The 27,921-nt window shown below is 37.7% G+C and overlaps 9 protein-coding genes and 1 pseudogene across 21 annotated transcripts; 2 read left to right on the top strand and 8 right to left on the bottom strand.

The window, feature by feature from the left end:
* Positions 1-1,718: 1,718 nt before the first annotated feature.
* On the bottom strand, positions 1,719-6,220 carry LOC104743160 (uncharacterized). Of its 9 annotated transcripts, none has more exons than XR_015580275.1 (14): positions 5,561-6,220; positions 5,228-5,366; positions 4,795-5,031; positions 4,565-4,665; positions 4,297-4,418; positions 4,124-4,215; positions 3,863-3,968; positions 3,490-3,644; positions 3,183-3,283; positions 2,994-3,086; positions 2,792-2,889; positions 2,488-2,696; positions 2,010-2,388; positions 1,719-1,923 (listed from the first exon to the last, which is right to left on the bottom strand). XR_015580275.1 is itself a non-coding variant. In XM_087485005.1 (14 exons), coding segments are annotated over exons 3-14 (1,566 nt in total). In that variant the 5' UTR covers positions 4,797-5,031; positions 5,228-5,366; positions 5,561-6,220; the 3' UTR covers positions 1,719-1,844. The 9 variants fall into 9 exon arrangements, 6 of the variants coding, with proteins under 6 accessions (XP_087341131.1, XP_087341130.1, XP_087341135.1 ...); XR_015580274.1 differs by having other exon boundaries at positions 4,795-5,014; positions 5,561-6,115; XR_015580276.1 differs by having other exon boundaries at positions 4,795-5,014; positions 5,325-5,366; positions 5,561-6,114.
* Positions 6,221-6,288: 68 nt separating this feature from the next.
* LOC104739121 (vesicle transport protein GOT1-like) lies at positions 6,289-8,534 on the bottom strand. Of its 2 annotated transcripts, none has more exons than XM_087485010.1 (7): positions 8,322-8,534; positions 7,724-7,773; positions 7,239-7,330; positions 7,076-7,156; positions 6,892-6,989; positions 6,632-6,707; positions 6,289-6,519 (listed from the first exon to the last, which is right to left on the bottom strand). In XM_087485010.1, the coding sequence occupies exons 2-7, from the start codon at positions 7,749-7,751 to the stop codon at positions 6,487-6,489; spliced, it is 408 nt and encodes a 135-aa protein (XP_087341136.1). In that variant the 5' UTR covers positions 7,752-7,773; positions 8,322-8,534; the 3' UTR covers positions 6,289-6,486. The 2 variants fall into 2 exon arrangements, with proteins under 2 accessions (XP_087341136.1, XP_087341137.1); XM_087485011.1 differs by having other exon boundaries at positions 8,479-8,534.
* Positions 8,535-8,617: 83 nt separating this feature from the next.
* Positions 8,618-10,012, bottom strand: LOC104774224 (methionine--tRNA ligase, cytoplasmic-like). The gene is made up of 6 exons (XM_087484663.1): positions 9,874-10,012; positions 9,663-9,753; positions 9,471-9,577; positions 9,247-9,370; positions 8,855-8,967; positions 8,618-8,761 (listed from the first exon to the last, which is right to left on the bottom strand). The coding sequence occupies exons 1-6, from the start codon at positions 9,880-9,882 to the stop codon at positions 8,618-8,620; spliced, it is 588 nt and encodes a 195-aa protein (XP_087340789.1). The 5' UTR covers positions 9,883-10,012.
* A 2,130-nt stretch (positions 10,013-12,142) lies between these two features.
* LOC104739119 (protein RESTRICTED TEV MOVEMENT 1) lies at positions 12,143-13,566 on the top strand. 2 transcript variants are annotated; one of them, XM_010459368.3, is made up of 2 exons: positions 12,143-13,070; positions 13,154-13,566. In XM_010459368.3, exons 1-2 carry the CDS (start codon positions 12,852-12,854, stop codon positions 13,469-13,471), a joined length of 537 nt encoding a protein of 178 aa, XP_010457670.1. In that variant the 5' UTR covers positions 12,143-12,851; the 3' UTR covers positions 13,472-13,566. The 2 variants fall into 2 exon arrangements, with proteins under 2 accessions (XP_010457670.1, XP_010457669.1); XM_010459367.3 differs by having other exon boundaries at positions 12,621-13,070; positions 13,151-13,566.
* Positions 13,518-15,498, bottom strand: LOC104739120 (pentatricopeptide repeat-containing protein At1g05750, chloroplastic). Its single transcript, XM_010459369.2, has one exon. It carries the CDS (start codon positions 15,450-15,452, stop codon positions 13,932-13,934), a length of 1,521 nt encoding a protein of 506 aa, XP_010457671.2. The 5' UTR covers positions 15,453-15,498; the 3' UTR covers positions 13,518-13,931.
* A 184-nt stretch (positions 15,499-15,682) lies between these two features.
* On the bottom strand, positions 15,683-16,421 carry LOC104739117 (uncharacterized). Its single transcript, XM_087484662.1, has 3 exons — positions 16,293-16,421; positions 15,949-16,086; positions 15,683-15,856 (listed from the first exon to the last, which is right to left on the bottom strand). Exons 1-3 carry the CDS (start codon positions 16,419-16,421, stop codon positions 15,683-15,685), a joined length of 441 nt encoding a protein of 146 aa, XP_087340788.1.
* Positions 16,422-16,871: 450 nt separating this feature from the next.
* On the bottom strand, positions 16,872-18,137 carry LOC104739116 (uncharacterized). The gene is made up of 3 exons (XM_010459364.3): positions 17,926-18,137; positions 17,322-17,459; positions 16,872-17,246 (listed from the first exon to the last, which is right to left on the bottom strand). Exons 1-3 carry the CDS (start codon positions 18,052-18,054, stop codon positions 17,064-17,066), a joined length of 450 nt encoding a protein of 149 aa, XP_010457666.1. The 5' UTR covers positions 18,055-18,137; the 3' UTR covers positions 16,872-17,063.
* On the top strand, positions 17,848-19,724 carry LOC104739115 (uncharacterized). Its single transcript, XM_010459363.3, has 5 exons — positions 17,848-17,905; positions 18,228-18,526; positions 18,711-18,769; positions 18,915-19,096; positions 19,444-19,724. Exons 2-5 carry the CDS (start codon positions 18,352-18,354, stop codon positions 19,514-19,516), a joined length of 489 nt encoding a protein of 162 aa, XP_010457665.1. The 5' UTR covers positions 17,848-17,905; positions 18,228-18,351; the 3' UTR covers positions 19,517-19,724.
* A 206-nt stretch (positions 19,725-19,930) lies between these two features.
* On the bottom strand, positions 19,931-22,396 carry LOC104739114 (transcription factor bHLH153-like). 2 transcript variants are annotated; one of them, XM_010459362.3, is made up of 6 exons: positions 21,804-22,396; positions 20,926-21,038; positions 20,742-20,807; positions 20,596-20,661; positions 20,459-20,503; positions 19,931-20,332 (listed from the first exon to the last, which is right to left on the bottom strand). In XM_010459362.3, exons 2-6 carry the CDS (start codon positions 21,034-21,036, stop codon positions 20,171-20,173), a joined length of 450 nt encoding a protein of 149 aa, XP_010457664.2. In that variant the 5' UTR covers positions 21,037-21,038; positions 21,804-22,396; the 3' UTR covers positions 19,931-20,170. The 2 variants fall into 2 exon arrangements, with proteins under 2 accessions (XP_010457664.2, XP_087340795.1); XM_087484669.1 differs by having other exon boundaries at positions 21,822-22,316.
* Positions 22,397-23,867: 1,471 nt separating this feature from the next.
* Positions 23,868-27,472, bottom strand: LOC104739113 (putative LRR receptor-like serine/threonine-protein kinase At1g05700; annotated as a pseudogene). Its single transcript, XR_015580121.1, has 11 exons — positions 27,385-27,472; positions 26,766-27,303; positions 26,164-26,639; positions 25,952-26,084; positions 25,797-25,868; positions 25,655-25,726; positions 25,330-25,568; positions 24,992-25,230; positions 24,719-24,908; positions 24,446-24,632; positions 23,868-24,366 (listed from the first exon to the last, which is right to left on the bottom strand). The product of XR_015580121.1 is annotated as a putative LRR receptor-like serine/threonine-protein kinase At1g05700 (transcript).
* Positions 27,473-27,921: the final 449 nt, after the last annotated feature.

Here is a 27,921-nt window from a genome sequence, read left to right as displayed (position 1 = left end):
CTGAAAAAGCTACAGAGCTGATCTCTCTAACAAACAAGTTTTGCTTTGTTCCTTATTTGACTTATTCTTGTGTCCGTTGAACTCCCAACTTTTTTTTTTTTTTTTTTTAACTCTTTATAGTTTGGGGCATCAAAGTATGATTTCAGGATTACAATTGAAAATTTTAAACACCAATTAACTCCAACAAATATCACCATAACTCTACTAACAAAACTACAGATATGTTTCTAACTTTTTTGCCCCTCACAATATCAATTTATATGAATGTTACTCTATGTGTAATTGTGTATGCAAGGTTTAATGTTTAAATATGCATGTAACAGAGCTTCTTTCTTTTTTAATAAAAAGGGAAAAAGTAGACAATTGAAGAATGGGGTAAATCCATGAACCATGATCCACTTAGCAGAAAAGTGCAAGTCAAAGATATTCTTTTGGAACATAATGAATGTTTATATTTTGTATACGTTCGTCTACACTGAGATTCGTTTTTTATTTATTTATTGTTTTATATCATTCGTAAAAATATCCATATATATAATTAAATAAAAATTATACATTAGTTTTTTTTCTTTTTTTTCTTGGGATTACTATTAATATAAACTTTGCAGATATTAATAGTAAACGTATCCACTTTGGATGTAAATGGTAACATTAACTTTGAGGAATTGGGTGGAAAACATTAATATTACAACATTTGAAGAGGTGAGGACTTTGTGTAATTTTACATTTTAGTCCTTTTATTTATTTTTAGTTAAAACCTAAAGTATTATTTTTAAAAAATATTTTTTTAATAAAAAGAGTTATATGTTTAAAAGTTATAGAATGATAGCCGACAGGCATGCAATTACAGACAGACGGGATCTAAATGATCAAATTTGAAACAGCCCTTAAATGTACAATTTTCAAGCGTAATTAACAAAGAGGTCATGATAATCTCTAGTGATCCTCGTGTTAGGATCATACAACCATCACTTCAATACTTGCTTTGAAATCCAAAACAGAAACATTCGTGAGACTCTTTACCAGCCATCTTCAAGAGTATAATTTAGTGGAAGGCTGTCGAATTTTGGGAAAAGGAGATTCAAAACTGATCAAAACTTTCGGTTATTTAAGGAGAAGAGCCTCCATAGAGTCCAAATATTCAGCTTTTCCTCTATTCAACTCCTTAATAATCTTCAATATGATGCCAAGGAATAATCATCAAATTATTCGATTCCCAACTTAAAAGATTATGATTTCTCAAGAATATCCTAAGCAATCTTTAATATAAAGGTTTTTTATTATCAGACATTCAGACTTGCGATGTTGATGGTTTGACAAAAGATGTTTTGTTTTGTCAAAAATCGATAATAGTCTAAAAACCTTTTTTTTTTGTTCGTGTAACTTGCAGTGTTTGCAGCCAAATTTGGTTCGAGGTTTATACTATTCATTCATCTTTTCCATACTTTTCAAGAATTGAGAGACAAGTCTTCATATTCAAGGAAGCTGCAGTGAGGGTTCTGAAATTTGATTCTAAATAAAGCTTTGTAACTTGCTACAAAAGTAAACAATTTAAATTTGAAAACATTTCCACAGTACGACCAGCCGACAAAATACTAATCTACATCTATAAATTTTCCTAACAAGTCAAAGGTTCGATCCCTTCTCCTAGCATCTGAAGATTCTTGGGGGCCTCCGAAAAACGAAAAGAAAAACGCCAATTTCATTTTGAAGCTAAATTAAATGAAAAAAAAGTTCTTTCATTATGTTCAGTTGTTTGTTGTTATGATACAGCTTGTATCAGTGGAAACATATGCACATTGTGTATTTGTGTTGTTTAATCGCAGTTTAGAGAAACCTGTTTGTCATACTATATCAGGTTCACTTGTCAGATCAAAGAAGAGGTTCCGAGATTCTAGAACCTTCTGCAGCGCGTGTCTACATCTGACGTTAACAAAAAATAATAATATGAGTAGCTAAGAATCACAGAGCTCAGTAAAAAATTCAAAGTTGTGAATTTAGAGAGTTACCTCCAAGGAAGATGATCAAGGAACATTGATGGAGAAACCATAAGTTCTTTAAAGCTCTCTCTGTTTGCAACATAAGCTTTGTAACCATCAGTCACATCACAGATTGGCCATCCTCGCCATATCGGCACACTCATGTTGTTTCCTTCGGGTACAATATGAAGGACTAAACCGGGCAAGAACATCTCGGGAGCTTCATCATCATCATCATCTTCTCTTGTTGGGACTGTTTCCATAAACTGAGACACGGGATTATCCACTGAGGCCATATCGTGAAACGGGTTTATGAACTCTTCGACATCTTGCTGCATTTCTGCTTCAGCTTCTTCCCATATTGGATAAATTTGATCTTCTTGTTGCAAGCTTTCCGGTGACTCATTAACTTACACCAAGAAAAACAAGAAGAAGTCATTAAGTAATAATCTCTCTTGATGGAAAAGTAAAGAGAATGAGTGTCAGAGTGAGACTTTAAAGTTGTTACCAATTGTTGATAGCATTGGTTCTTCAGAAGTTTTTTCTTCCACATTTTCTCGTTGGTGTTTGCTCGCAGACAAAAACCGGCGTGCGAGTCTGAAAATGAGTGCTGTATCAGCTTTTGGGTCTTGAGACAGTACTTTGATTGCTGCTACTTGGAGCCGCCGGATTGATCCATAAGAAAGCCGTGATGAGAACTCGTTATGGAGTACAATGCTGTTAAGAATTGCATCAAGGGCCTAAAAAATTAGTCTAAACCATTTTAAACAAAAGAATCTAAACCATTAAATCAGCATGGCTCAAAACTCTACCTTGAAACAAATTCTGAACATGCATCTGCTACCTCTGAATCTACACATGGGAGGGGTCCATAGGCATATACATATAGGTTAGGGAATCTGCAACGAAGCTACCCGCCAAAAAAGAAAGGAAAATATCAGAAATGAAAGAACGGTGTGTAACTTTTTATGAATAGAAAACATACTCTGATTCCCAGTAATGAGGCGATAGCACCTCCTAAAGAATGCCCAACAATGCGAATGCTGTAGCCATCACACTCACACCCATCACCAATCAATGAGGACAAGAACCCAATTGATCCTGACTCTGCATAGTCGTTTGTATATTAGCTTTTAGAGAAGCATGTATCATGCAAAGGTACAGCACCAAGTAACACAGTTATAGTTATAGCTTAACTCTTACCTCCGGGGTCTCCTTCTACTTGCATAAATAGATCTCTTGAAGCCTCTACTATTCCCGAATGTCCGTAGTGTTTACGAGATGGATCCATACCATGTGAATGACTGACAAATCAACACATGAAACAGCAAAAAAGAGAATAATTACTCCTGATGGGACGCAGAGTAGTGGGATCTCAACATAAATCAGAAGAACGAGAGAGCATACAAACTAACAATTAGTTAAGTTGTGATACCATAAGCATTTTATTTTGAATCTAAAGTCAAAAATCACAATTATTATTTGTAATAAGAAAGAGATAGAGACTGACTTTGTTAGCCCATCCAAGTCTTCAGCAGTTAGTGAACACGCACGGCCTAAACCATCAGTTATGAGGTCTTCAGCAGTCTCAGTTCCTCGAACAGCAATTACAACACATCTAAGATAATGTAAGACTACAACGAAGTATGTTGCTTTACACTTCTCCTGCCACACCAGAATAATTATATGAATATACGATAACGATTCTGATGATTGATGCTAAAACATATCAAACAACTTCGACAAACAGAATGTTTTCTTCAAAAATAACAAATCTACAGTTAATCCATTTCCATCGATTGTGTCAGACCATACAAGATTATCTGCTTTGGCTTGCTTTGGTCGTGGGTTTTGGAACAGAAAATGAAAGGGACCAAGCTTACCCTACAAATTCGACCTCGTCGAAGAACATGAGCAGGAAAATTTATGAACTTAAGGAAGGCAGCTGCATGACCTCGCCACCAATTATCACCATCAAGTTTAGGCCGCCTGCAAATAATCCCAAGGAAGTTTCTTACATTGATATCATACGAATTTGTCCCTTATCAAGATCAGACACAAGGGAAAAGTATGGAAACTGGAAATAGTAAACTTCAAAGAAACAAGTTGAGTTTCTTCAAACGAGCTAACCAGGTATAATATACCATTTACGGCTCCAAGGTGTTAAAATCCCTTGTCTACAAATCCATGTGCATAAAAATAAGGCGGGATTTCTCCCGACATCAAGCAGTGGTCCCTGCACAATGCCACACTCGCATATTAGTGATATCTACCATTTAAAGAAGAGAGATTTGGAGCCTGTGTAGTTCAAACATACAGTATAAGCAGCTTCTGCAAATTTATGCAACATAGCAGCCTCCTGAAGATGAAATGCTGGAGCTTCCATACAGTCCTCGTATGATTCAGGATACTGGCTATTATGCTGTAGCAGAGCAAGCCCTGAATAGACAAAAAATTAGTTAGATAAGGTTCACACATTGAGATCACATAGAACGAAGAGTAGAGACAAGAGACCATCAGACCACAGCACAAAGTATAAACCATAACTTAAATATTAACAGTCAATTAAAGTTTGAGATCTTAACCTGCCAAAAATTCCAAATGGCCAGTGCCCGATGCACGATAAGAAACAAGGTCACCTAATAGTCTTGCAACAGAACACACTTCGTCCTCCTCGATAACACCCCTGAAGCAGTCAATAATGTTTCTAAGAGTCTGCACTAGTGAAGTTGCTATAAACAGGAAATAGGTTTCCAGAAGAATCAGGGAAAGGAATATAAATTTGATGAGCATAAATCCAGAAAACAAAACTTACATATATTCACGACGTCCGAGACAGCACAAAACTTCACGGATTCCATGGTCAAATACCTCCTGATAGTGAGCTTTCCAGGCATCATCTTGGGTTGCGTAGAAAGACCGCCATTGCAATATATCTGATCCAGTGAAGCATTGTGCCAGTGCAACAAAGCAAACTGTGATCAAGAAGGCAACCTCCAGTGTTTGCTTCCACCCACGTGTATCTGGATATAACCCTGAGCAAAAGAAGTTACTAAACAGATTCTTAAGCAAGAAAAAATGCATAGATATAGTAAAATAGATATGTAGCTGAACTACCAAATAAAGCTACAACGTAAACAGATATGCTATATGTTCAACCCCATCAAATAAATATACATGGAAATTTTGAACTTGTTCAAGTAGTTGACTTGTAGACAACAAACAAATCAATGTAAGTCTTAGATTACCTAAAACGCAATCCCTTGGCAATCCATCACGGGAAACATATTTGGCCACACGGAACATAAGGTAAGTTGCACCTATAAATTGCAGTACAGTAATTACCATTGCAAACCGAGTCCACCAAAGCCACGTCTTATACTTCAACTGCATATCCCAAATAAGAAATATAACAACCGGTGTCATAAAAGACTCCACAAACCAACAAGGCAATGCAAAATCTCAGAACCAATTCTGCTCGCTACACAGTCTCTCGATTCTCATGAAAGACTCTATTTAAAAAAAAAAAAAAAAAAAAAAAAGAAATTCACAATTGAGAGAGAGAAAGAGTGAAAAAGCACCTTTCTTTGGAGGCTGTTCTGAGTAGGAGAATCCATGATTGTCATAGCCATGAGTTCCTGAGTAGTTCCGACCTTAACCATGGCGGCGAGTTTGACGGCGGCGGCTAAACAAACGGCATAGAGGGGAAATAGTTGACCGGCGCTGTCGCAACCAGACTCAGAAACGAGAGTAAGAACACCGCCGGAGACAATCACGAGGAAATTGGCAACGCCCAGAACCATAATCGTTCTCCTAACTCTTCTCAGCCTCGAAATCCACATGATTTGCCGAGTGATGTGATGTGGTTTGGTTTGGTGTGTTCCCCCTCTGGGTTTTGTTGATCGTAGTAGTCGGAGATTATTAACCGGGTTTAGGTCAGTGTCTCGCCGACCACGAAATCACGAAGAGACAAAGACATCTCTCCGAGAACAAAAAAAAAACCCGCACTCGATCTCTGATGAATGAATATGTCTGATCCTCAAAACGAATTTGTTATTTGGCTGTTTTTTTTTAGAAGCTTTTGTCCGTACGAAAAAATAAAACGTGAAAACACTTTTTATCTAAAAAGCTCTGTCGTTGATTCGTTACCAAACTACTTAATTATTATTCCCACGTTACATAAATCAAGATTGAGTTGGCAACGAAAGATAAACTACAGATTTGAGTTGACAACTTGGCACAAAGATTAGAGAGTCATATTTAGAGAGTTATATCAGTTGCAAATATTTTGTTTTAACGAAAGGTAACATTTTTAAACTACTTTTGGGATATTATAAAGGGAAAAAAAAAATTAAAAATTGTGAAACAGTGGAAAGGTTAAAAGATAAAAACAGAGCATGTGATGCTGTTTTCTACAAGTAGAAGCAAAAAAAAAAAAAAAAGTAAGCAGCAGTTGTTTTGGAATTCTAGAGAGGCTGAAGAGCCATGAGATTGAGATGGATCTGTATCAACGAGAACCTCTTACAAGTTGCTCAATAACCTGCAAAAACAGATCATTCCATATCAAGGGACTATTAGCTGGCTCTATCCGTTTCCAATATGTTTTTCAAGAACACTAGAGGACAATGGAAGTGTTGTTGAGGATCACTTACCATGAGAGGATACTGAATTATCCATCCAACGAAAGGAATCTGGGAAAGGAATGCCTTTACCGTTGACCAAAATCCTCTGCAAAGATAGTAAAATGTGTATCTAGTTAGACACAGTAACAAGCTATTCATTCAAGCAAGAAGCTGAATGAAGTGCAATCATAATCAATCTGTAAGCAAAGATTCGTGTGTGGTTTATTGGTTGCTCATATTTCAGCTGCCTTTGATATAAGAAGATTTTCAATAATAAACAGTGCTCTCACCCGAATAGAACAATAACACCGTATATCTCCAAGATTATGCCGACTATGGGCCAACGTACAAATATAAGAAAGAGTCCAAGGACGAAACAGACAGTGCCCTGCAAGAAGGAAGTAACAACCAAATTGATATGTCACTATGAATGAAAGGTTCATCAAGAGAAACAATTAACAGAGATTAGCATACCCTCAAGTTATTAACGTTGGTAAATAGTCTATAAGTCGACTGCCAACCAAGTAAAAGGCCAACACCTATCAACCAGAATAACTGAAGACAAAAGCCAAAATGAGATTCAAATGTTGGACCCTTCTGTAGACTGATGTTTAGAGAGAATTAAGTAAATTCTCACGTTTCCTAAAGCGAGCAAACCTCTGTCAAAGTACAAGATGACACCGAGAAACGTAAAGGATAAACCAAAGCCAATGAGTCCCAACCCAACTTCTGCAAAAATTCAAGAAATGGATGCCATGAGCCAAAGAATATTGAAGTAAAATCAGTAAGAGAGGTATTCACAGAAGATGTTAGAAGCTAAAAAAAAAATGTTCACGAAAGAACACCTACTTTATCAAGTTGGTGCTTTCTTCTGTTACTGATATAATTCATATAAAGAGAGATATAATATAACACTGTCTTTAACGAAAACTACACCAATTCCTACCTTCATCTGTTCAGTAATGTTTACAAGTCAAGAAAAAGAGAAGTGAACGACTAATACCACACTGCTTACAAATAACTTAATCGGGTGCCAAAAGAGTTCTAACACAGAAACATCACTCAAAAAAAAAAAAAAGTTATGCAGTGGCTGCAAAAGCATATTTGTGAAGAAACTATTACTTTTCTGCTCAGTTATTTCGTACACCATCTTGGTAACTGGAGTCTGAGATCTGTTAGCCAGAGGAAAAAAAAGACACCATTCAGCATAAGCTAGGACAAATTAGTTTTGAGGTAAGCAAAGCTTAGAAAATAGCTTCAAAAGATGTAGAGAAGGCATAAGGAAGCGCAGCTGCCAGCTAGTAACATCTGCCCTAACCATTTTCAAGCTTACATCTAGAAATATGTCGACAGAAATATTCCAACAATCTTTAGCGAGAAGCAAAAACAACTGAAACTCGTTCAAGAACATAAATTTTGACTTGTGATGATCATATCCCAAGGCAGAGACACATAACAGTTGAAAAAGTTTCAATTTTTTTTTTCTTATCTAGATACTATAGAGGATTGATCCCTAAATCTAGTTTCCCCTTTCCGTGTAATTAAAAAAAAAAAAAAAAAATCGAAACAGTAAACTGGTGTCAACCCAAATTAAGCTCAAGAAGACACCAAGATCATCATCCAAGCACCAATCACGGATCAATTTCGCATTAAGAAGAAGAAAAAGTTCAGTGGAAATCCTCTTTCTCTGTAATGGCAGCATAAATTTGCAATCTTTCACCTTTTTTTCTGGTATAAAAGATGAAACCCCCCGAAAGATTACAATACTCCAAAACGTAATCTTGGAGTTCGAATCTCGAATTCAAAACAGAGAAGAAGAGAGATGATAGAGAGTTTACAGGAGTGGGCGAAGCTAGGATCTGGCGATTCTTTGATACCTTCCGAAGAAAACTACGAGACCCGCTTCTCTGCAATACAAGTGCTTTTTTTTTTCCTTCATAAAATTAATATTAATTTTATATTACTCAATTAATAGAGGAAATCAAAATTGTCACTGATTAAAAACAGCAAAGTCAGTTAAGACTGAACAGCCAGTAATAAAGCTAAATAACACTCACTATATGTAGTTTGTTTTAATGAGAGAATATGAATTACATTCAAGTATCTGTTCCCTTCGGCCAAAATGCTCATTACAGTTGTCAGCCCCTGCTTGAGCTTAACCTGGCATCAAATGAACATTTATGAAGAATCATAAGAAACTAAGATATAGCCACATATCCCAGACCAAATCTCAGATAACACTCGGATCCTCACCTTTTCCATGGCTTCAACATACTCCTCCACCAATTTTCCAACCTTTATCCCCAGTGACATCGTTGGAAGATGAGATTCAGCACCAGGAGCATCAGGAACCACAGACCCATAACCTTCACATCAGTGTCAGTACATCAGAGACGTATATAAGCAGGTAACCTGATTTCTCTAGCTAGCAAGTATTTTCTTCTTTTTGCATCCAAGCTAAGCTAGTGTTCGTTCTTAACTGTTTCAAAGTGAGTTTGATATTTTTTGCTATCCAACAACAACCTCTCACTCCATAAAAGAAAACAACACATATACCATATCTCAAACTTGGATACTATGTTATTCTTAAAAAGTCATCTGCAGCTAGCTACCACGCTCAAAAAACTTGGAAAGAAATAACCGACCTGCAGATTCGGGCTTTGCTATAAAACTCAGAACTCGGCTAACAAAGTTGCCTAGGTTTCTCAGAAACTTGTTATTCTGTTTTGCTTGAAAATGCTTGCACACAAATGATGATGGGTCAGACACCTAGATAGATGGAAACCCCACAGAATCAATCACGTGTTGGCAACATTAATTTACACACTCATGCATGCGAATGATCAATGAAGCAGCAACAATCAGTTACCTCAGGCATGCCGGTCAGTAAGTAGTACCTCCATACTTCCACAGGGATATTTGTATCTTTTACAGCATTTCCGAACATTCCAGTGCCTCTATTCTTGGATAACTTTCCTGAAATCCCATTAAAAAAGAAAAACGTATCAATAAAATCATTCAGGTACTCTTATTAATTCCCAATGGCGAAACATCAACTCACCACGATTGTAGTTTAAATATTCAGTCACACTGACTGTCTTCATCAGAGTCCAATTTTCCCCAGTTCCAAGCTGCATAGAGGGAAACATCACCTGCATGCATAACAACAAATTTGGCAGTTGAAACAGTCTTCAGGTATCTTTTCCCGGCTTCTGAGGTTCTTACTTCAATTTCAGAGAGAGAAAAAAATGAAGCAAGAGAATGTAACTAACTTGTACCATTCAGTGGCCGTAAACTAAAAAATCTCTAAAAGGTTGGTTATATACTCCCAGTGTGATACGGCACAGTGTCTTTACCCATAAACTGATAAAGCTCGACTTTCTCAGGATTCTTCCACCACTTCTCCCATTCAGATGTGTAGAATGACGTTATTGAGACGTATCCAATAGGAGCATCATACCAAACTTCGTCGAAGACCTATCACCACGATTCAAATTAGTACTAGAATATGTTAATAATATATAATATATGTTCATGAGATCGGCTAGCATGCAGTAATGTTCCTACTTTATCCTCATATTTCTCAGTTGGGATAGGCACTGATCCCCACTTTAGATGATCCCTTGTAATGATTATCTTTTTCAAGCCAAGCCTTTGTCGATTGAATAGCATTTTGACTCCACGATCCAGTAGCAGATGTCTCGTCAATATACTTTTCCAACTTATATCTTTCAGACAAGGAAGCTCAAGTTGGTCTGTGTTGCGAGTTTGAAGTGCCATTTGAGAGAACTTTTTTTTAATGATAAAAACATCATAAGCATTCAGTGTTGACAATACATAGCAGGCATTTGAGATTTGTTTTTAAAAAGAGGGATATATTCACCTGCTTTGTGATGTCCTTTGAAAGACATTTGTTTTCGGACAACTTAGTGAAAATTGCTTGGCACAGTTGGGTATGTTCTGGAGTTGAAGTTCGCCCAAACTTGTCAAAACTTATATCGAACCAGTCATAAACTTCTTTATGAATGGCATGGTTCCTAAAAAAAAAAGACATAGTAGCATCATTAAATACTGTGAATCATAGATGATGCTAGAGTGCAAAGTTTCTTTGGAAGGTTCTCTCAAAAAGACTCCAGACGAATTGGTGAAAAACTGAAAACGTATGTTAAAAGTAAAAAAAAAAGAGGAAACAAAAGAAAACATGACTTGTCACAGATTTCCTTGGGGGAGCAATTCTCCTCAAGAGCTTTGCTCACAACAGTAGCAGTCCCATATTCATATATATCGCATTATAGCCACGGAGACGACAGTATCTAGCATATACATCAGCCCTCAGAACACCTGTACGTACGTAAGAAACACAAAAAATAAAAAGTCGAGTCACTAGCTATGCTTATATATCAGTCAGTCGTGATTTACGAAGGGGAAGAGTCAAATATTACATCCGAGGATGTTTTTTGGTCCGCCTGTAGGTCGGCCCGGTGTCTTTGTTTTACGTCATCAGCCATGAACATTGACGCAACAAGAAACTTGTTCATAACTCCAGCCATAGCCAATATACCACAAGAAGATGGAATCTAACCACTAAAACTGAAGTTCACAGAAACAAAGAGCGGATTTGTTTTTTAGATGAAATCAGAGAACTACGAGATGAGGAAAACAGAACAGAAGCATCGAAAGTAAAGGGCTTTTTCCCCCAAAGTGAACGGAAACGCCACGCCACGGCGGCTACTTGACGGAGCGGATCGACCAAGGAAGGCGTTGGATTTAACGAGATTACTTAGGGGAAACGAGCTATTTTTTTCCCCAGAACTATCATATCTTGCTGGATGGAGTCCGAACTTGAACCACAATCTATATAGCTATGTAAACTATGACTAATCTCTATGTTCCCCAATTAAAAGTTCTACACCTATATCCCCATGAAAAAAAAGTTCTATATCTATTTACACCTAGACCTGGTTATGTGACGGTTTACTATTTGCTTAACCATCTAACGAATAGTCTAAACCAAAATTAACCAGATTAAACCTGATTTTACCCGAATTTGTCGATTTAACCAGATATATCATCCTCTCAATCTCGAGAAAACCCTAAATCAAAAAATCCCCAAATTTCTCCCAACAAAACCCTAAATCGAAAAAATCCCCAAAACTTGAAGAACCCTAAAAACTGCGATTTCGAGTTCTTTCGAGTTGAGAGACGATGTCGTTAGTTGAGAGATATCCCGGCGGTGATTACGACGAAGAAGGTGAAGATCGAGACGAATTTCACATCGAACAACTAGTTGAGGATTTTAGCGACAAACCTCCAATCCGCCACGATGTGTACCCAGAGAGTGAAGACGATGATGAAGACGGACCAGCAAGAGCTCGTACGAATATGAGGCGTGGGAATGGGGAGTTGTTCTATAAGCAGGCGTTTTTCAATGGAGTTGCATTCAAGGAGGCGGTTCTCGATTATGTTTTCAAAACCGAAAACTCTTCCTCTCGCACGAGAACTGGAAGTTCCAGTCGACTTTGTTGATAAATTGCTCATTCTGGAGCTCGAATTCGATAATGGGAACCCAGAAAATAAAACATAAGAAGAACAATGTCAAGTTGATTATAGGGTTCGTGATATTTGAAAATTGGGAATTTGTGGGTAAGGAATCGGGTCGTGACTATGTAGGGATCGGGTCATAATTGGTTTAATTTTGAGTTTATATTGTTTGGTCTCCGGTTCACCGGATAAACCGAAGCAATTCATTTTCATGGGGATATAGGTGTAGAACTTTTAAGTTCGGGCTCCATCAAGCGAGATATGATAGTTCTTGGGGGGAAATAGCTCGTTTCTCCGGATTACTTATTGTAACTTATAAGAGAGCGGTCTAAACCACTTCGGTACAAACATTAAATTTTTGACGGTTTGATAATACAATTTAAACCGGTACTAGCAATGCACAGGAAATATAAAGTCAAAGGTTGACTTTTCAACTAACTAAATTTTTGCAAAAGCAAAAGAAAGAAAGGAATAGATTGCTGCTACTAGATGAAGATATTACAAGATTGGCAACGAATATTCTAATCCGAGGCGTCAAACGAAGAGGAAGGCAAAGACAAATTAAAGAAATCAATGAGAGAAAGTCATACAAGATTGGATAGGAATATTCCATTCTAAGACTTGTATATGATGATATCTCCATATTTAAAGGTACTTTGTAATCCTATTTTTGTTATGTAACTAATCAAAAGCTTTTAGTCGTAAAAGAATGGAAGAAAAGATGAAGATAGGACCCGTTGGGAAGCATGATGCTAGAAGCAGCACAATTGTAAACTGGGACGAAGGAAAACACGATGGCTTCATCTCTCAGATCTTTCTCTCTCATAGCCTCGGAGGTATTATGTCTATCCAATTCCAGTTCGTTCTGGACGGGAAGCTTGTTTTATCCGACCGTCACGGTCCATTCATCGGCAACATGTTTGACGTTGTAAGTCTTATTTTTTTTTTACTCTTCTTTAAATTTCCAACTAAAACGTGGTTATAACTAAACATGTGATTTGGACCCAGCAGATAGAGCTTAACTACCCGCATGAGTACATAACTGGAATCAGTGGAGAGTATTACAAGTATGAAGCTAGCAATCCTCACATAAGGTCTCTCAAATTCACTACCAACACTAGTGAGTACGGTCCTTTTGGCACCTCTGGTTCCAGCTACGAAAAATTCGCGTTTAAATTCGGGAAATCTCCTCAGTTTGGCGGTTTCCATGGGACTTACGATGCCTCCGGACTACAGTACATCGGTGTTTATCTCCAGCCTAAAACAGTTCAACCCAAGATCGATACGAGCAATGCAGAGGAAATGGAGTCAAAAATTGTTTTGGGTTGAAAAGTGTTTGTATATAAAAAAATACTGTTCTGCCGATGATACATGCTTTAATATGCAAACGCTTCTATGAATAAATTGATATGTGTTACATATAATCGTCAAAGATAATTTTAACCTTTATGATACAACAGTAACAATATCGGATTTCGGATGTACCTAGAACAACACTATCTTTAGAAAATCCATTAACAATGAAATTGTTGGAATATTTACACTCTCAAGCTAGCAGGTCTTGTATATGTTTTAATACCTATATCTTTCACTGCAACGATCAAGGTAGGGGGCTGGCAAGAAGGTTGGTGCAAGCAACAATGGCTTGTAGTGAGGTGATGACCACGATAAGGTCAACCATTTTGTGCTAATGGATGCATTGTCACTTACTTTGAATCATTATAAAATGAAGCTCAGTAATTCGCCAATCTGACTTGAACAAAAATTGGGATGTGAAAGTCCCTGGAGTTCAATCACTGAGGTGATCACCAGCAAGGTTTTCACCTACACAGCCCTGTAATCGCAAATCAGAAGAAACAAGCTCGAGGACCTCGCGGATATACGCGGTCTCAACATGTGCACTGTCACCGGCCATGAAGACATGCGTGCAATCATCAATCTCTATGGAACTAAAGCCAGGCTGCTTCTTTAATCCGAGACCCTTCATCTTCCTCCTCATCTGACTTGCTCCTTCCCATTTTCCATCAGCCGCATACATATTCGAGAGAATCACATAATTTGAATGGCTTTTCACATTCAGGTCACTAAGATGTTTCATCAGCCTCTCTGCTAAGACGGTATCGTTCCCATGAGTCCTGCAGGCTGCAAGCAAAGATCCAATCACAACTTCATTTGGCTTCATAGGCATGCTCTCTACCACTTTCAAAGCGTCTTCCAATCTCCCAGCCCGGCTATACAAATCCACTAAACATCCATAATGCTCAATCCGAGGCAAGATTCTGTAATCCCTTTTCATCGTTTGGAAATATCGAAGACCTTCTTCAACTAGACCTACATGGCTACAAGCCGTAAGTGCACCGGTGAAAGTGACTGCGTCAGGTTTAAACCCTTCATCTTGCATTTTCCTGAAGTAGACTAAAGATTCATGGGCGTTTCCATTAGCAGCAAAACCAACAATGACTGAATTCCATGAAACTACAGTTCGTTTCTCCATCTTGTCAAAAACTTCACGAGCAAACTCAACACACCCGCAACGACAATACAAATCAATCAGTGAATTACTCACCCTGACATTGTTCTTGAAACCCTGACTCATAACATAACGATGTACCCACAATCCAAAGGAGAGAGCACCTAGGTTTGTGCAAGCGTTGAGAGTAGCAATAATAGCAACGTAATCTGGTTTCACTCCTGAGATCTGCATCTCACGGAACCATACCAAAGCTTCCTCGTGAAAGCCTTTCTTAACAAACCCATTTATCATAGCTGTCCAAGAAATCAAGTCTCGTTCAGGCATTTTGTCGAACACCTTAACAGCGTTATCGACTTGACCACTCCTCATGTACCCATCGATCATTGTATTCCAAGTAACCGAATTTTTATCAACCATGTAATCGAACACCAATCTAGCCTTCTTAACACGACCGCGTTTTGAGTACATGCCGAGGATTGCGGTGCCAACCATGACATGGGTTCTATCGAGACCAAGTTTACAAGCATATCCATGAAGCAAATCGCCCAAGGCTTCATTTCCGGAGTGAATATCACCACAACCAGAGAGTAGAGCGATGAAAGTGATGTGGTTAGGCTCTACGCCGGCGACTCTCATATCGGTGAATTCTTTGGCTGCCTCCGCTAACCGACCATTGCGTGTGAGGAGATTGATGCGAGAAGTCCATGAAACAATGGTTTCGGAGGTAGATTGATTAAGTTTTTGGATCTTTTGATTGGCGTGGTTTTTACGGGTGATGAAAGGTACTTGTTGCGGTAGCGCCGGCGAAGTAACTCCGGCGACGGGAAAGAGACTCATTCGGGTGAGACGGTGATGGATTTGATTATTTATGATTTTATTTTTCTTTTTATCTCAAATTAAACCAAACATTGGACTAAGAAGACCGGGTAAAATCGGATCCGGTTTGGTCCGGTTTCAAGATTACTTCAAGCAAAATCAATAAGAAAACAAACATTAAGAACCCTAATTAACGAACTTTTAAATGGGAAAAACCTATAAAACCCTAACTAACACAGCACGTTTCTTGCTTAGCTGCCAAGTAATGCTGCCGCAGCATCGGTCACGCAATCCTCTAGATCTTTGACGGCATCAATCCTGATAATACTACTACCTAGCTTCGCAGCCTCAAATTTGTCTTTACTAACTAGCTTCGCAGCCTCAAATTTGTCTTGACATACCATGAGTGATCTGTTCATCCTTTCCTGCATCCAATTAACAATATTTGCAAGTTTCTCAGTACATGGCAGAAACGGAGAGTAGTTATGGAATTAGTTAAGGACCTTTTAATTTTTACCTGAAACTTGGCCATCTCGCTATCGAATCGTTGTTGAGAATTGACAACGGGAACACGGCAGAGCTCAACGCAGTTATTTGTCACATCTTTCGTTCTTCTTTTCTCAAAGCACTCGTGTGCACACTTAAAATAAGCTTGCTGCAATTCATTGTTATTCAAAAGGGGGATGAATCTTATGGCAAACTCAATATATATTCTCAAAACAATACACTTTCATAAAACTCTTGTTAATTACGACCTGGTTTATTACAAGATCGAGCAATACTTGAACATATTATTAAAATTAGGATAAACAGTAACGCTACGCAAACATATACTATATGATCGTTAAAATATATATATACCTGAAGGGTGAAACTGATATGTTCTTGTATAGGAGAGAGCTGCGACAGCCCAGCTGCTTTTACTTCCTCGATTTTTCTCCTAATCCTCTCCAATACGATTTGCTCTTCCGCAACTGCCTTGTGATCCATCGTCTCTCTCTCTCTCTGGACTCTCTGGAGATGTTAAGGGTTTAGCTGCTATTCAAACTGGAGGCATCTATATTATTATTATATATATAGGGGAATTTCTACGACGACCAACAAGACAAAAACACCCCTTAAGGATAAACCGACACCGAATAAAATCAGCAGTTTCGGGTTGGTTCGATTCAAAAATTATCTACTCCGTTCGGTTTATCTAAGAGACTTAGACCAAGATGACTAACGTTTTGGTTCCAGCAATTAGCTTCTACGTTTTGGTATCAACGTTTCTTAAGAATCTCAACTTTAAAGAAAGAACAACTACAGGGTTTGCTTTACGGATTCTTCGTCCTCCTGGAAGCACATTGCTTTTAATATCTTTCAGTTGAACATTTACAGATCCGGTTTCTGAGACTCTTGACATGTTAATGCCTCATACCACATATTGTGAAAAGCTTGTTGTTCAAGATCTTTATAATCTTATATAAAGTAAAAAAACAAACTGTTTAGCATTTGGTCTGATATATTTAACCATACCCTACTCCTACCACCCATTGTGTTTATCTATTGAGTGATAATGAAAAGACATAACTATGATTAACAAGAGACAAAAAAGTAAAGATGCCCCTTTTTCCCAACAGAGGATTATTATCAGTCGACAATAGAGAATGACGTCTTCATTCTCTGCACAATATGAGGCAATGTATCGAGATTATCCTGAGTGGATCTGTTCACACAACTCTCCATAGCTTTGACGGCATCAACCCTGTTCTGATGGAGCTTTGCAGCCTCAAACTTGTCTTGACAGACCATGAGAGATCTGTTCATCCTTTCCTGCATCAAATTACAATTGCAAGTTAGCAAAAGAAAGTATGCAGTCTTTGTGAAAATTTTGAAAATCATATGAACCTGAAACTGAGCCATCTCGCCTTCGAAATGCTGTTGAGCATTGACAACTGGAAGACTGCAGCGCTCAACACAGTTGGCTATCTCCTCTTGCTTCCTACTTCTGTCAAAGCACTCGTACGCACATTTGAAATATGCTTGCTGCAATCAATCATTATTACGGGGGTTTCAATCATTCATTCACGAGGTCATCAACTAAACAGATAAATATGAAAACAACACACTTTCATAAAAACTTGATTTATATAGATAGTTATACAGAACAGATTTAATCAAAACTACATCAAGGTTCAGTTTTCAGGAACTAGAAGAAGACACAGCTTCTTACTAAGATTGAACTACACAGATTGTATAAAAATTTAGCTAAGAAAACTTAGTTAAAACATCACTGGAAAGAGAGATTCACCACAAGAGAACTTTAACTAAAACAGACCTTTGAATTGGCCACTAAAAAGTAGCTCCTTTTGTTACAAGAGAGAGAGAAAGAGCGATACTTTAAATTCATGAACTGTTAATCCGAACCAAAATCAACACGAAGGCATATAGGCAACACCATACTTACAAGCAAGGGAATGCTACAAAATCATGTAAGTTTGTGTATATATACCTGAAGGGTGAAATTGATGTGATCTTGAATAGGAGAGAGTTGCGACTGAGCAGCTGCGTTAACTTCTTCGAATTTTCTTTTCATCCTCTCCGTTACAATTTGCTCCTCCGCCGCTGCTATGTGATCCATCGTCTCTCTCGGTGGAGCGATTTTGATTTTTAGGGTTTTAGGGGGTTTTAGATTGGTCGCAGTCGCAGGCGTGTCATCATGTTGATTTGGGTTTTTAACACTTTTTCGAGTCGGTTAAACACTTTTCCGGTTTTCCTATTTAATAAACCGGAGATGATCTTTTTCTATTTCAGTTTCTGCGATTTTAAACCGGAATTGACCGGATCGGATCATAGAGAGAGCAAGGCAGCAACAAACATTACACTATCGTCGGATCTGCGAAGACTTTGGATCTGCTGATGAGCCAGAGAGAGAGAGATGAAGATGATGGTTGTATTATCAGCGAAGATGATGGCGATGATGATTTTGATTTTGGCATCGACGATCTCAGCAAAAGAGCAGCTCAGCACTAAGGAATGCGAGGATCTGGGATTTACAGGTCTTGCTCTCTGCTCCGATTGCCACTCACTCTCTGAATACGTCAAGGACCAAGGTTCGTTTCTCTCTATTGCGTGGATCTTAATCTCTTGCAATTTTTTGTGTTTCTCCAAAGAGACTCTAGATTTAACAAGAGAGAAGAATGTGTTTAGTTTTTGTGAATTTATGAGCTAAGATCATTCTCTTCGTAGTTACTGAATTTTAAAATCATCAATCTTATGATTGAATTGCAATTGCAGAGTTGGTATCTGATTGCTTGAAGTGTTGTGCTGATGATTCTGAGGATTCCATGAGCAAGGTAATGATTTACTAGCCATGGAATTTGCAATGCTTTTTGAAGCTGAATACATTAGATGGAGACAGAAACATCTTCTCTAACATTCATTCAGTGAAGAGAAGGAGGAGTGATGGTTACTCGTTTGCAATTTTGTTCGTGACTGCAGGTTACTTATTCCGGGGCTATATTAGAGGTGTGTATGAGAAAGTTGGTTTTCTATCCTGAAATTGTTGGTTTTATTGAAGAAGAGAAAGACAAGTTCCCTAGTGTAAAAGTTCAGTACATTTTCAACTCCCCACCCAAGTTGATCATGCTCGATGAAGCTGGTGAACATAAGGAATCAATAAGGTAAAATTTGCTTTACCCCTCTTTGCTCAACTCATTACTCTGGAATATTCTTAAATTTTAGTTTGGGTTGAGCTCGATGGACCTGGTTTAGGACTTTCAAGATGACCTGATATATCCATGTTAGCATAGTAGATTAATGTGTAGATGTAACCATCCACGGATCTGCTGTATGATTAACCTCTAATGAAAGTTGGTTTTGGATGATGATTCTAACATTTTTAAGGAGCATGAATAAATCAAAACTAGTGATGCGTTCAACACCTCATCCTCCCTCTATCAGCAAAAGAGCTTCATTCCTCCAAAGTTGTAGCTGACCCTATTTGTTTCTTGATTTGCTTGTTTTGCAGAATCGACAACTGGAAACGCGAACATCTACTCCAGTATATGAGGGAGAAGGTCAAGACTACTGCAGCAAGTTAGTCTTATCCTTGTAGGGCTGAAGAAGATGATGATCTTCCCTGTCACATTTACATATGCCAAAGCATTGTGATCTAGTCGTTAAAAACACATTATGACAGACTTATCTTATCTTTCTCCAAGCTATTTGGTCCCTCGGTATCAACAGTCTGCATGTTCTGAACCTTTGCAATCTCAGTGGTAATGTATTTAATTCAATGTTCTTGTGAAACGGTAATCTCAATTTTGTGCGTAGCTGTTTGGTACAGTTACAAGCAAATTCATTTCTCGTGGTTGTGGTATGTCTATCAATTCAAGGTGCTCTGCTCTGTATTAGTAGGGAGAGCAACGCTCTTTCCTTCAACACTGAAAGAAAGCTTTCCTTGGATCTTTAGGATACATAGTTTTGCTAAGAACGACTAAGATATCTTAAGCAAATTTTCACAGAAAGTAGATTAATTTGCATTAGAATCATTTGGTTTCTGTTTGGGCATATTACACAAGTCCAAGTAAGGGGATGCATTAAGCAGTCAAATAATAACAGCCATCGCCACACTGTTGTAAACCAACTTCATGCGTCTCTCTGTCTATGTTACAGAGGCATCATCAGAACAGTAACAACTGGTCATCTTCTTTAGGCTTAACATGAAGATTTTAGTAGGCAAAGAGCCGAATTGGTCATCTAAAGGGTGACTGAGATGTAACGCTGAAAGCTGGAGATACAGGAGTATTCACGGGCGCCCAGATATCAGCTCCGTTGCTTTGAGCAACTCCTACTGTGTTCTCCATTGGAACAAGACATAATCCTCTGTTTCTCAGACTGTACTGCACCAGCTCCTCCTGGTAAAAGACGGGAAAATCAGTTCGTGCAAGATAATCAAGTTCCAGTAGCAGCAGATATGTCAGATGCAGGATATAAATAGTGAACTCGGTATAAATGGGGTTAAAATTCAAGATCATGCTCACCTGCGTAACATCAGGTATCGTTTGCAGATACGGAGCACTTAGCACCTGTAGAAAAGAACAAGAAAAGTCGGATGTTTATTCAGTAAAGATGAATGAATCATGCTCTGTATTGAAATGATGAATAGAAACTTGCCGACCTTCACTTGTTCATGAAGAAACTCTATGTAATGCATCGCGTCTAGAAGAACTGATGCAGTGTCGGTCTGTGGTAAAGAAGATTGAAGATTAGTATGAGCTGATGAGAGATGAATTCTCTTGATTTGCTTAACAAAAACAAAGTTACCTTTCCATAAGGAGAAACAATCTGTTGAAGAGCTGAAATACGTTCTCCAATTTTGTCCTTCCTCTCCTGTTTCACCATTAAGAGAACAAAAGATGGAAGGATCATTACGACCGCATTATTTGGTCTGTTGAACCACACACTGATAGGACTCATAAATCCAAGAATACTAGGTAAAGCAAGAGACCTTGGAATTGAAAGAGAGATCAGACTTGTGACGTTTGATGCTGCTTTCTCCGAGAGAGCAGACATTCCGCTTATTCTCCATCATCATTCCGGCGTCTCTAGAGAATTCCATACCTTTTGTCAATAAGAAATGCTTAAAGTCATTAAACACAACATTCACCAAAATGAATTACAGACCAAAACGATAACATGCGGCCCGAGGTTACCACCCTAATGTGAATTACAGACCAAAACGATAACAAGATCTATAAAATGAGGATCTTTATTTGGACCAACCAAATGGCATTGGGATTAGGAATAGAATATTAAGCCAAGACAAAGGTGAGGTCAACGAAGTAGGCAAGGGTTTGTGGTCAAAGGCTAGGCCTCAAGTACACATCAGCTGATATATATTTTAAGATTTGTAAGCACAATTATAAGCTCAAACAAAGCTAAAATTATTTCGCAGATACTCTCTCATAAACAGACAATAACATCATATATGCATGAATCACATTGAGTCCCTAAAAACACGAGAAGAAAACCCCAAAAACTAGAACACAGAATCCTCCACGGATCAGAGGAGAACAAAAAGTCACTCTCAGAGAAGTATTGAAGTTAATTTAATAATGTAAACAAGAATCCAACTTATAACAAAACTATTGAGTAGAATCTGGTAACATAGTCAAAGATGGTAACTTTTTTTGGTCATATAAACGAAATCAAAAGCTAATCCAACAAGAAGATGAGAAAGAAGTAAATATATCTAGAGATATAGCTTCTTTAAGCGACTAAAATATGTATAAATGTATAATCAAGCCAAAAATTAAGTGAAGAAACAGAGTAAAGAAAAAAGAAGAACAAAACAGAGCAAATAAAGAAAAGAGTAAAGAGGCTTACGGAGAGAGATGGACTCACAAATTCGGAGAAGAACCAATAACGAAAATCAAGAAAAGCTTTGTTCTTTGAAAAAGCCACCACACACAAGTTCTCGAAAAGCTCCAATTTTTTCTTCGTTTGAACCCTAGAAAATAATTGCGTTCTATTTTGTCTTAGAGCTTCTGACAACACAAAACCCGATAGATAAGACACAGAAGACGTTTCTCTCTCACTCTCTCTCAGTCCAAAAAGCAAAGCTCCAAACCCGAAGTTACTATATATATACACCAGTTGCTTAGTAGTAGTCAGTCATTGAGCTTAAACGGTGTCCATGAAGAGCCAAGGAAGGCTTTGGTGAGAAAATGGCGTCGTTTCTTTTAAAAGGCCGTGAGAGATATTAGAGCAGTAGCAGAAATCTCGGCGTGAGAAAAGGAGAGTAATAGAGATAGAAGAAACTTGTGTCGCTCCAAACGAAAGCAAATAGATGGGAACTGCTTTTTTGTATACGGGATATGTCTTTTTCCTCTCGACTCTTTCTTTGGGTGAAGTAGTTTGTATTGTATAAATTATAATTCTATAGTTCTTTTTTTTTAGTCTTCTTGTCTACTATCAATATTTTTGGATACGTTTGTGTCTAATGAGTATATAAACTAGCCCTCGTAGTATAAAACGAGTTTTTTTGTTTGTTTGTTTAAGATCTCCAATCCAACATTAAGATCTATGACTATGCAAGTTAGTGACGTAGTTACGACTGCTGCATGCCCCTACACCACCATCTATCTACTCCTATTTGACAAAATCTGCAGATAAAAAGATTAGTATAACATTCCATGACTAAAGATAATTAGGTTAGTGTTCAGAATTAGTCTTTAGTCTTCGGACTATGGTTACATAGAATTTGTTTTAACCTATGCTTTTTAAAGTACATCAAATAAACGAACTAATAATGTATGTACGCTAAATTAATTATAATTTGACAGCTAACATACAACCCATCGTAGAGAGGGATAGGTCTTGCCAATATCAGTCCCAGGTAGAGATGTTGCTCTTTATTTTATTAACTAGTATATATATATATATATTTTTTTCCAAATGCTCGTTCGTAGAGAAACTAGTAGTATTATTTTCTTTATTTGATAGTGACATTTGGAATGGTTATTAATTTTTTGTCAACATATTTGACCAACTCTCTCTGCGCCATCAATCTTTTTGTTTCTACTTTTTTCTGCTTTTTATTTCTTTGAATTTTGATTTGTTCTCTTCTCTTTTGAAATTCACCAAGATATTGATTGGTTGTTAATATTTCAAGATAAAATATGTAAATCAATCAATCAAATCAATCAGTTGCATAGATAAATAAATAAAAATGGGTAAGAAAAAACATCACTTCCCAAAATATACTATTCTCTCTAACTAGTAGTACGACTGTTTTTAATAACTAGTTCTCCTAAAACACACAATTAAATCAAGGATAGTTTAATAAACTAGTTAGATTTGATTTTAAATTTATAAAGGAGCACCAGTAAATTAACAGAAAGACAAATAAGACAAAATTAAATGCTATTTCACAGGAGAGAGAGAGAGACTCATCAGACGCTCAGGAGAAGCGCGAGTGTGCCGCACGAACACCAAAACTGGCTCTATGAATGATGATGAATCAACTCACGTGGAGCGGTTAGAAGAAACGCTGTTTTTCAAAACGCAGACGCAGCGATCGCGTGAGTAAAAATAAAAAAAAATTAGAGAGATTTGTGGGGACAGAGGAGGGCACAGACCGTGCGACGCAAAAGTCCAAAGGGGGGTAATCAGCGTTTTCTTTAAAAGGTACGTTTTTGGTTTCTGGGGGCCAACGCGGTTTTGGGCTTTGTCTCGTTGTCACTATCTTCTTGTCCTCTTTTTTCCTTGTGGCGACCGGATTAGGTACTCTTACTGGTACTACCTTTTTTTTTCTTCTTATCTTTGGTCTCTCTCTCTTTTTTTGTCCCCTATGAGCCAGTATGAAGACAGCTATTTTATTTTATTTCTGTTTCAGAAATTTGATTACCTTGTCATATAATTTTTTTTTAGGCATAATTTCACCTAAAATCCTTAAATAAGAGAACCAAAACTACTGAAAAGGAAACAAGTTTACACTTTGCACCATAAAAGAAAAATAAACAAATTTGGGCTCTACATATAGCAGCAACACAAACCCGTTGTTTCTATAACAATCTGTTTGTGTTGTGGGTCTTGTGACATCCATCAATAGTTGTTGTAATTCTCTTCTCTTTGAAGAAGGCACTCTTTCAATCCTATAACATTTTGTTGCATGTGTGGCCTGTCAGAGACGTTCTGCGAAACAGAGGCCAAAGCTAGCTCCACAACTTTCCATACAGAGTTTGCATCAATATCTTTCCCCATCTTCGGATCTATTACATTGTTCACATCATTCGTAGACCTCAAGATCGATATCACCCAATCACTCACATGAACACGCTTCGTTTGTGAAGCACTGATCGCTGTTTTGCCCGTAATGATCTCTAACAGAACAACTCCAAAGCTGTAAATGTCACTCTTCTCGTTTAACCCGTTTGTCTCAAAGCATCTATACACATCGTTTAAGAAACATCATAAAGTTACTAAAACATTGATGTTTGGTAGAGAGATAAAGAGAGAAAACTAACAGCGGGTCGAGATATCCTGGAGTTCCAGCTACTAGAGTGGATACGTGAGAACGACTCTCTGTGTGAAAACTCCGGGAGAGTCCAAAATCCGCAAGCTTTGCTCTGTTTTATCGTTCAACAATGTGTTGGAAGTTTTCACATCTCTATGAACTATCGCAGGTTTGCATCCAGTGAAGATACTCAAGCCCTTCATTGAGATCATTTTCGTTAAAGATGAAAACTTTCGGTCTAATTCATAACCTAAAATATAAAAGATCAAAACTTTGGTCATACCTTGTGCTGCATCAAGTGCAATCTGAAGCCGTTGAGTCCAGGTCAATGTATGGTCATACTTTCCTGCGAGATGATCTGCCATGTTGCCGTTAGCCATGAACTCATAGATCAATCCCATTTGATCACCATCATGGAAATAACCGATCAGCGCAGTGAGGTGTACGTGGTGAACTCTCACAAGAACTTCAACCTATGTGAATATATATATAGGAGGTAGTGTTAATTTGCATCTCTTTTTGGAATCAATAAGTACCTAGAATTCTACTACATTACCTCGGAGCGAAACTCTTTGAATCCTTGTGCTGATGTTTCTGATAAAAGTTTAACAGCGACTTGAAGGTTGTTATAGTAGCCATGGTAGACTGTTCCAAAACCTCCTTTGCCGAGGACTCGACCGAAGTTATTTGTCATCTTTACAACGTCTGCAAAGGTAAACAATAATTTGTTTTCCGATTTCGCCGTTAGATTGTTTCTTGCTCCGTTTTCTGCATTTTCTTCCACCGCAGAGTTTACTTTGCAAAAATAAAAGTTTTAACAATTGGTTATGTGATAAACAGATAGATAGGTACGTAAAAAAGATAAAGACATAGAGATAGAGGTAGATTTTTTACCGGACTTGTTTCTCCGGTTTTTCATTCTCCAAAACACACCAGACAATAACAAGAGAATGAACATTGCTGCAAATGATGCGACCAGCGGGATCACGAGTTTTTTGCTGTTGCTTTTTCCGCAAGAAATTTCTGTACAGAGTTCTGGATTCTCTCCAACATGTAGCGAGAACGATCCGCTCTTTGATCTCTCTAATAACTCGGATGGGACTAAACCGGTTAGCTTATTCTTCTCTAGCTTTCTGCAGAAATTATTAAGAGTTAATAGTCCGTAGTTACCATTCTAATTTGTTATTGCATCGATATGTCTATACTCTATATAACTTACAAAACCCTCAAGAACTTCAGTTTTGACAGAAACTCTGGAATGTGTCCAGTTAGGCCGTTGTTTGATAAGTCCCTGATAATAAAGTTCAAGTTTATAAAAACTGTTTAACAAAATACAAAAGTATAGGTATAGATAAACTCACAGCTCCTGAATCATTGTGAGGTTAGAGAAGGATGGAGATATGTGACCCGTTAACCCGCTAGATGATAAGTTCCTGCCTCCAATAACAAAATTTTCTAGTCAATATACAATACCTACGGATTGATCAAGAAGAGATGAAAGTTAAACTACACTTACAGTGATGTGATTCTGGGAGGAGTAAGACTATCATAACTACAATTAAGGCCCTCCCAAATGTAGTCGTTAGGCAAACAAGGATCTCCTTGCCAGTTCTTCTTTAAACTCGCCTTTAGATTTGTAACCGCGTCTCCTATAAGTTTCTAGCAAATCCATGGATCAAACCGAGAAAAAAATGATTGAACTTTGTTAGCCATTTTAGTATCACATACCATCCTCTTGGTTAGTGAGAGACTGCGAGAAACTGTTTGCAATATAGATCTCTAGAGCGTTAACGATTGGCCGAAGAGTAGACTTGGGAGTTCTTACGAGAGAAAACCCTATCTCGGTTTGGCTCTCAGGGTTTAGAAAAACAGTGTTAGTTTGAAGATACTTGGGGCTGAAGCCAGAAGCAACTGTTACACCGTTAATGCTGATGTCGAACTCTCTGGTCTGGTTTGGTTTGAGACTAAGATCTTCAACCTCAGCGAAGTGCATGTAAACAAAGTACCTGACATTTGGATCACTGTTTTCCAAAGTCATTGTGATGGGTCTTGTTGTGTTTGTTGGAGTCATCGCTGTACTCATCACCAAACTGGAAAGGTTGTAACTATTGTTGTTTGAGATCACTGGAAGTGAGGTATTGATCTCTCTACAATAGCCAAAGTTGCGAGGTATCCAGATTCTATCGAACACGTCATCATCATATCTGACTCACACCAAAAAAAAAAAAAAAAAAAAATCTTCTTATGTCAAAGTTGTAACCCATTCAGAAACAGAGTTATTAACAAAGCACGAGACAGATCACAAAACAGAGTACGAAACAGAGCATTACCTGACAGGTGAATCCATGAGAGAGCCAAAGTCCCAGCGTCTGGAGAAGAACAGAGCACCGTTTGGAGAATCATACGTCGTGTTGTCTTTTCCGAGAAACCTAAGCTCTAAAGTCGAGATAAATGGAGTACCTTTGCCTTTGTTTCCCAAACAAACAAATATTTTCTCAGCTTGACTCAAGTAAACGACTTCTTTGGAAACAACGATCGATCCATTGCTGAGCAAGAGAGTATCCCAGATATTTCCACCAAGAAACAGATCAAACTCGGGTGAACCATTCTCTCCGTCGTAGTTACCGTACATGAAACTAGCTCTTATGAGGTACTTCTTGCCCTTCCCTTGATTTGGAATCAGTGTGTAGCAGTTTCTAGAACCTTCAGGAAAGCTCCTTAGGGTTTGAAGCTGTCTTTGAGCTGTGAAGGGAATCGATTTGGAGACTCCGGTTTCAACAAAGGATGAATCTGAGACGTAGTTTATACCCGTTGCGTCGTCTTTGTACGATGATCCACTTGGGATACCACAGTCGATGCTTATGAAACCTATGATCATGCAACCAATAAAGATTGAAGGACTATACTTTCTTCACAAGAAAATAGTCATGAATAGTTAAAAAAAAGAACCTGATTGGTCTTGTGCATAAACCGAAACGATGAGACACAATGCAAACGTTGCTGAATATATCAAATAGAGAAAACGAAATGTTTCCATTTTCGTCTGGTTTCTTGAAAAACAAGGAAATTAAAAGACAACTAAAATTGGGTTTTTGTTGTTTTGATGTTGATGAAGTTTGCAGTTTTCTTTTAAAGTCGGAAAAAATAATTTGATTGGAGGTAAAGTCTTAAGACCAAACTTAAACAAATTGAAAGTCGAGTGATTTATATTAGCTACTTGCTCTTGGTGACTATGCAAAGTCAAAACACCCCCAAAAGTCAACGAGAGACCCGCCGTATCATATCAATTATCATCCTTACAAAAAGTATAATAATCGTTTTAATTGTAAGAAGGTTGATTTTTCATTAACTAGGAAATATACATTTTGCACTAGATAACTCAACTTGAAATATGTTTAGTCATGACATCATATGATTATCATTAATATATATATCTTCAGTATCTTTTCTTTGGTCGTTTACGACCAATATTAGATTTGAATATCT

Source organism: Camelina sativa, chromosome 14 (assembly GCF_030686135.1).
Source record: "Camelina sativa cultivar CO46 ecotype springtype chromosome 14, ASM3068613v1".
NCBI lineage: Eukaryota > Viridiplantae > Streptophyta > Magnoliopsida > Brassicales > Brassicaceae > Camelina > Camelina sativa.
The sequence above is the reverse complement of the archived record's forward strand: the minus strand, read 5'-3'. Positions and strand labels throughout refer to the sequence as shown.